Here is a 6,406-nt window from a genome sequence, read left to right on the forward strand (position 1 = left end):
ACAGGGTTGAGCCCTGTAGGTAAGGCATACTTATGTCTTCTATATGAATGTGTATATAGAATCATAGAATGGTTTGGATTGTAAAGGACCTTAAAGATCATCTAGTTCAAACCCCCCCTGCCGTGGGCAGGGACACTTTCCATTAGACCAGGTTGCTCAAAGCCCCATCCAACCTGGCCTTGAACACTTCCATACGTGTGTGTGTGTGAGAGACAGACAGACAGCCAAACACAAACAGATGGGGGAGTGGGGAGAGAGCAAGAGCACGCAAGAGTGTGCATACACTAAACATGTTTACAGTAAATCAGTTAATCTGAATTTCCCGGTGGGGTTGGCAGCAGCAGGGAAGCCAGACTGCCTCAGTATGGTACCGAGAAATCTCCCCTTGCCCTCCCTAAACCGTGCTGGCAAACTCTCTGCTGGCTTCCCAGCAAGTTGGGCAATATGCATCTCCGTAACACCTTATCACAGCACTGCCTCTGAGCGAGGCACATGGCAAACAACCAGCAACCCACAGACATGCAGCTTTGTGCCTGACTCCAGTGCTTCAGCTCTTAGGCTCCACCAGCAACAAGTAACTAGTCCCTGGGCTCCTGCAGGAAAAATGCTGTTCAACTCCTGCCCACTCTGGAAAACACTGGTTTTTATAAGTTTAGCAGTGCTTCTTGCAGGTAAGATATTGCCATTCTTGAATATGACTAACAATTGTTTAAATAGAGGCTGTTTAAGAGAAATGAAACATCCCACTTGGGAACCCAGCACCAGGTGGCCACAAACAGGCGATCAGATTGCTAACTGTTTAGAATAAATCAATATTTGCACAGTTTATTCACATTTGAGCCCCTATCGCCTCAGATATACAAGGTAGCACTAGGACCGCAGAACAGTGGCACAATTCCGATAAAAAAGTACTGTTATGTGGTATTGGGGGTTTGTTCATGTGTCAGGAGGGCTTATTAACCAGCTACGTACCTGCGTCTGTCTCTCTTTTAGATTTTACTGAAACTGGAGCTTTTGCCAGTCCAAGTGAATGTAAAAGTGCAACCATAGATGATGTGAATGAAAGTCTTGAGGTAAGAGGTTGGCTGCATCAGCCAAGCCAGGACCTGCTTTCCGCACACCTTCTGTGGTGGTGGGAGGAGCAGGGTCCTGCCGCGCGTGCCTGGGCAAGCACAACCTGCGTATTGCTTTGGCAATGCCTGGCTCCGAACAAAAGTACATGGTGGGGAGGGGAGCCAGATGGAAGAGCAAAAAAAGATTAGTGTCATTTGACCTGCCATGCCTTTGGCCCTGCTACTGCTAGTCAAAAAAAAAGTCCTTGTAGGTGTATTTTCCAGTTTTGCTTTGCTCCAGATATATAAAGTGGCTTGAACATAAACAGTTATGTCTTTTGCCTTATATGCATAATGTTGTTTTCAATACCACTTTCAAATATAAAGTGCTAAATATTTTAAATACAAATTAAGCCACTCAACTGAAAGCCTGTGTTTTATGAGTTAGTGCTCCTGTTTTCTATGGGCTAGGCATATCATAAGGGAGTCATCAGACAGGGACCCTTGAATATGGCAGAAATGGTGAAGAAATACCAGGGCAGAGCTTATAAAATTTTTTTCACACATGGTCGAGCCATCTGTCTGTAAAACAGTAACAGAACTAATAGCTGGAGTTGAGTCCACATACCAGTACATACTGTGAGCTTCTGCCAGGAGTATTGGTCTTATCACACAGAGGGAGGAAAAAGGCTGAAGGCAGCACTTGCCGAGGAGGCGTTCTCCCACGTGTTTGAGGTTTTTTCCCCCAGGGATTTGAATTATATTATTTTCTTTGTATGACCGATGCCCATCACTTCCAACAATGTTTCTGTAAGCTTCAGCCCGAGAAGCAGAGTTCGCCATTGCTGGCTAGCGCTTCAGCAGCCACTACAGAAAATTGGACTTGCTGTTTTTCTTGCATCTGTGTAAGTTCAAAGTAACTGGTGTCTGTGACAATGATGGCAGACACTTGTGTTTTGGTTGTGGAGTTTACCACAGCTCTGCACTACCACATATGTGCACAGGCACACATGTATGGACTGAAAGCTATTTATATGGGTATAGAGCAATAGCTAGAAAAAAATAGGAGCTTCTTTGTTTACACGCATTCACAAATACATATTTTTACACACACACACACACACACACACACACAGAAAGTCTGTGAGATGCCAACATTCGGAAGAATAACAAACCGATGTTTTGTATAGAAAGAAGATACATACAGTTGTTTATAAAGCCATCTTTTAACATATAGGAAAAAAACCCCAACCCATACTAGTCCTCCCCCTTGAACTCAAAATAATGGAAAAACCCTATCTAGCCACTGTTTACAAAAAAAGTTACCAGATTTCTTCCAGAAACATTGTGGGGAAATTAGTGTTACTTAAAGCCATATAATTTTAAAAATGGTTCTTGTTCTGCATTAAAAAAAAAGAAACAAACATTTGACCACTTTCATAAATTAATTCCAAGGCCTTTCCTCTTCAACTTATCCTTTTTCTCCCCTAATTCCGTAGAAATATTCAAAATGCTTTCATGACATGATTGGGAAGAGTGAAAAAGCTTCAATCAATTTGCTTGTCTGGAAACTGCAAGGAACGCTTGATCTCCTGCGCCCTGTTCAAGAGAAATGTGAGGCCCTCCCTGAACTGATGCTCCTCTTTGCTGGGTGTTGAACAAAGTGGCTGTGGAGAAGCACAAAGAAAATTTTTTTTACTTGCAGTCAGAGTGAGCTAAGTGTCTGCATTTCTTGAGGGGTGGGAAAAATAAGATAAAAGACCTCTCAGCAACAAGCCAGAAAGCAAGGGTGCTTGGCCACTGTGCTGGCGGGCACCTTGGGAGGCACAGCAGCACCAACGCGCGGGGTCCCACCGTCCCCACAGCCCGGCCCCTGATGCTGAGCAGCAGCACAGAGTGGCAGAGGCAGCAGGGCCTGCTCCGCCCTCCAGCAAGGGCCTCTTTGGTGCCTGGGAGCGGTCAGGTCTGTCATATTTTTCCAAGAAATATTTGGATAGTTTTGGCCACAATGGTACTGAATGCCAGTGCTGTGACTGCAAATGCCACTTTGAGCCACTTTTAAAGTGTAATTGGGGCTGACAGGGAGTTCACTGTCACAGTGACAAGTGGTGGAAAAATTGGGTGCTGCCAAAAAAAAAGAAAAAAGTTTTTAAAATACCAAAAATGCTTACTTTGACAGAATCAGCTAGCGGGGGCAGTTATCACCCATACCCAGGTCGATGAGTATGCCTATGGTTTGCTTGGGAAGGGAGGAGACTTTTATACTCACTTTCACTCTGGTATGTTGTTTTCTCACTCGCTTTTTTCTTTTTAATCCACTCAAAAGTTTGCAAGCAGCTACCTCCATGCCCACTCCCACGAGCCCCTAGAAATGGCGGGCTGGTGTGTGTCACCATTGGCGACACTCAGTACTGCAAACCCATGTGCAATGAGGTAATGTTCATAATTTACTGCTACTATATTGCTGCATTGATTCATTAATTTAGAAGTGTTATTGTGTAATGCATAATTTTCCTCCTTATTCTTTTTTTTTCTCCCTTAGGGCAGGGAGAGGTTGTGGTGTTTGTATTGACCTTCACTGGCTGAATGTTTCTTTATCTTACAGTTACCACGATGTAGCCTAAGACACCATTTGTTTGTTTTTTTCCTCACCTTTGTTTCCCAAGGGCTATGACTTTCAATTCCTCAGAAGAAGTAGACTGTATGAAGTATGTGGCAACACCACAGGGTTTTCCTGGACAACGCAGCTTGTTGGGGGAAAGGCACTTGCTGTTTGTAACCGTGAGTATTTCTCAGGCGCATCTGGTCACAGAGATGGGAGGCTTCATCTGTCTTGTTTAAAAAAAAGGAGGAAAGAAAAGTTTGTCTTTTCTTGGCATGTGTGACAACCTTGGCATGTGTGACGTTGTGAGAGCTAGTGCTGGACTGGCAAACTGCTGAACGAGAAATCATGTTAGCTTTAAAACTATCACGAAGGCCTGAGCATTGCTATTTCAGCTTCAGGTAGCAATTTTGTCATGTCTGCAATGTTTGTGGGAAGATGCATCTTTTTTTTAAAACAGTAAATAGGTATCATCTTAACACAAACCCTATGTTGCAGAAGGGCTGTGTGTCCCACTGGACAGACAGCAGTAGAACACAAAACTGCTGTTTATCTTGCAACAGTATTTGAAGAACCGCAGCAAAATTGGCCAACACCTGCACTATTCACCATATGTACATACAATAAAACCCAGCAGCTGGCCCCAAGCCAGCAATGCTGCCTTTTTCATGTGGCAGCCCAAGGGTTTTTAAGACTGCTCTGGTTGCATCCAGGGAGCAATCTGTGACCTGAAGCAGGCTGTCTGACTCTGTTGTTATTGCCTTAATTTAAAAATAAATGTGCTTGTAGATACACAAAAGGACCAACCTATCTCTCCTATGATTAATGGAAAATATTTTACTGTTGACAGTGCCTTGTTGCTAGAGCAGTTTTTTTTCCCAGGGCTTACTAAAAGCAATCACCTAGGCACTTTTATTCCAAGTTGAAGTCTTTAGTCTGGAAAATGGGAATGCTGGCGCTTGTTTAAATATCAGGACAAATCTAAGCGAAGTAATTCAGCTGCTTTTTTGTTGTTGTTGTCATTTTTGATTTTTTCAGCCTCTGAGATGGCCATCAGTGGAGCTAAATCTGCCTATTTCCCCACCAACAGCACCTGTCTGCACACATTAGCCTTCACTGAAACTCAGACAGAGCAGCTAAACATCTTCCTCAAAGAGCTTGGTGAGCAAGGCATCGACGGCTCCAACCGTGACAAGGAAGCTGATTGTATCCTCTGTGGTTACTAGCACCAAAAAGCTTGTGCCACAGACCAACCAGCCGTCTGCAGTTTGACATGGCTATTTTGACAAGAGAAGCAGAGCAGTGAAATCATTGCTAAGACATGTACACATACAGCTTTTATTTAGTTAATGGACTAGAGATCATAGTCATAATTTTACTTCAGCTCTTGGGTACAAATATATAGGCTAAACGTAATCACATAGCTCATGGCAGAGGTGTTTCAAAGAAAGATCACTTTTATGGCTTAAATTTGTCTAGCTGGAATTAAATAAGAATTAGAGTTGCTTAATGGATGCAGTCAATAGTTAAACACAGTAATTGTTATTAGAAATCATCTTCTGTCAGGTGTCATCTTTACTGAGAACGGGCCATACTTTGCTTTTACAGTTGCAAATTGATCACTGTTGTTGCTCTGATGACCATTAAAGCAATGCAAGTCACAACAGTTACTGTGTAGGAGTGTAATTCTTTATTCATGTGCCTGCTTGACTGGGGGTTAAATCAGGCTGAACATACAGCTGTTCAAGGTGCTGTGTTTTACATGAGCTACAAACTTGAAGCACTGCAGTTTGTTGGTGGGACAACTCAAAGGCTTCTCCTGTATTTATCACCTTCAGGACATTCCACAGAAAGACATAGCCTTTAGGTTATACTTCAATGCAATTCTAGGAGTCAAAAAGAGCCCTGTATGCTTGCTGTAATCAGGCCAAATGGCAGGAAAAATGTAACGTCTCAGTCCGGTACAAAATGCAAGAACTGGGATTGCCCTAAACTAGCAGATATTTTCATCATGTCTTCTCTGCCAAAAAGATGAAGGAGGTGGGTATTGAGGGACCTGCATGAGAAGCTCTATAGTTTGTGTGCCAGGGATCAGCTGCAGTCTCTGCTGTTCAGTCCCTGTGATGCAAAACCAAGGAAACAAAGTCCTTTTGACTTGGTTTGCTCTAACAGCTCTGCCCACCCTGTGGGACCCAGGGCTGCAAGTGCTTTTCTGTGCTCGTGCTTCCTTGCACTCCCTGGGCATATGCGGCACACACACCTGTGGGGCCTCCCTTAGGCAGATGTTGGGGTTACCACAAGCTATGGCTTAGCTTCGGAGGCAAAGTACCAAAGCAAATGAGGTCTGGTTGGTAATGAAGTTGGGATGGGCCATATTTAGGGTAGAGCTCGGGCTTTGGGCTGAGCACAGGGCTGACCAGCTGAGATGCTCTGGTCTCAGCACAGTAGTGTCGGGGAAGCTGCTGGTCCTAGCCCAATATTTCCATGGCTTCTGGCTAGTCCTCCTCCCCACTTTTTCCCCTCCGTTCTATTTCTAAACCTGGTCTAAACTGGGGCAGGTTTGGCTGTTGCCAGAGTTAGCAAAAATTTAGCTAATCATCTGAATTTGCAACAGCTCTAAACAAGAACAAATATCGAAGTGATTTTTTTGGTCACTGATTCTTCTCATGAAATATAAAACCCCTTGTTCCTCCTCCAATCCCCATTCTTCTGTGAGCTCTCCCTCTTTTACACCCCTCTGCATGCCCCTCCA

The 6,406-nt window shown here is 43.9% G+C and overlaps 1 protein-coding gene across 1 annotated transcript; it reads left to right on the top strand.

Annotated features, from left to right (window-relative positions):
* Positions 1-453: 453 nt before the first annotated feature.
* LOC128147538 (uncharacterized) lies at positions 454-5,324 on the top strand. Its single transcript, XM_052800175.1, has 6 exons — positions 454-671; positions 994-1,073; positions 2,552-2,666; positions 3,379-3,485; positions 3,719-3,833; positions 4,693-5,324. Exons 1-6 carry the CDS (start codon positions 605-607, stop codon positions 4,878-4,880), a joined length of 672 nt encoding a protein of 223 aa, XP_052656135.1. The 5' UTR covers positions 454-604; the 3' UTR covers positions 4,881-5,324.
* Positions 5,325-6,406: the final 1,082 nt, after the last annotated feature.

The sequence above is a fragment of the Harpia harpyja genome, chromosome 10 (assembly GCF_026419915.1).
Source record: "Harpia harpyja isolate bHarHar1 chromosome 10, bHarHar1 primary haplotype, whole genome shotgun sequence".
Taxonomy (NCBI): domain Eukaryota; kingdom Metazoa; phylum Chordata; class Aves; order Accipitriformes; family Accipitridae; genus Harpia; species Harpia harpyja.

Coding starts and splice junctions, on each gene's coding strand:
- LOC128147538 (XM_052800175.1), top strand. CDS start 605: ATGCTGTTCAACTCCTGCCCACTCTGGAAAACACTGGTTTTTATAAGT. Junction 672..993: donor TTTAGCAGTGCTTCTTGCAG/GTAAGATATTGC, acceptor TCTCTCTTTTAG/ATTTTACTGAAACTGGAGCT. Junction 3,486..3,718: donor GCAAACCCATGTGCAATGAG/GTAATGTTCATA, acceptor TTGTTTCCCAAG/GGCTATGACTTTCAATTCCT.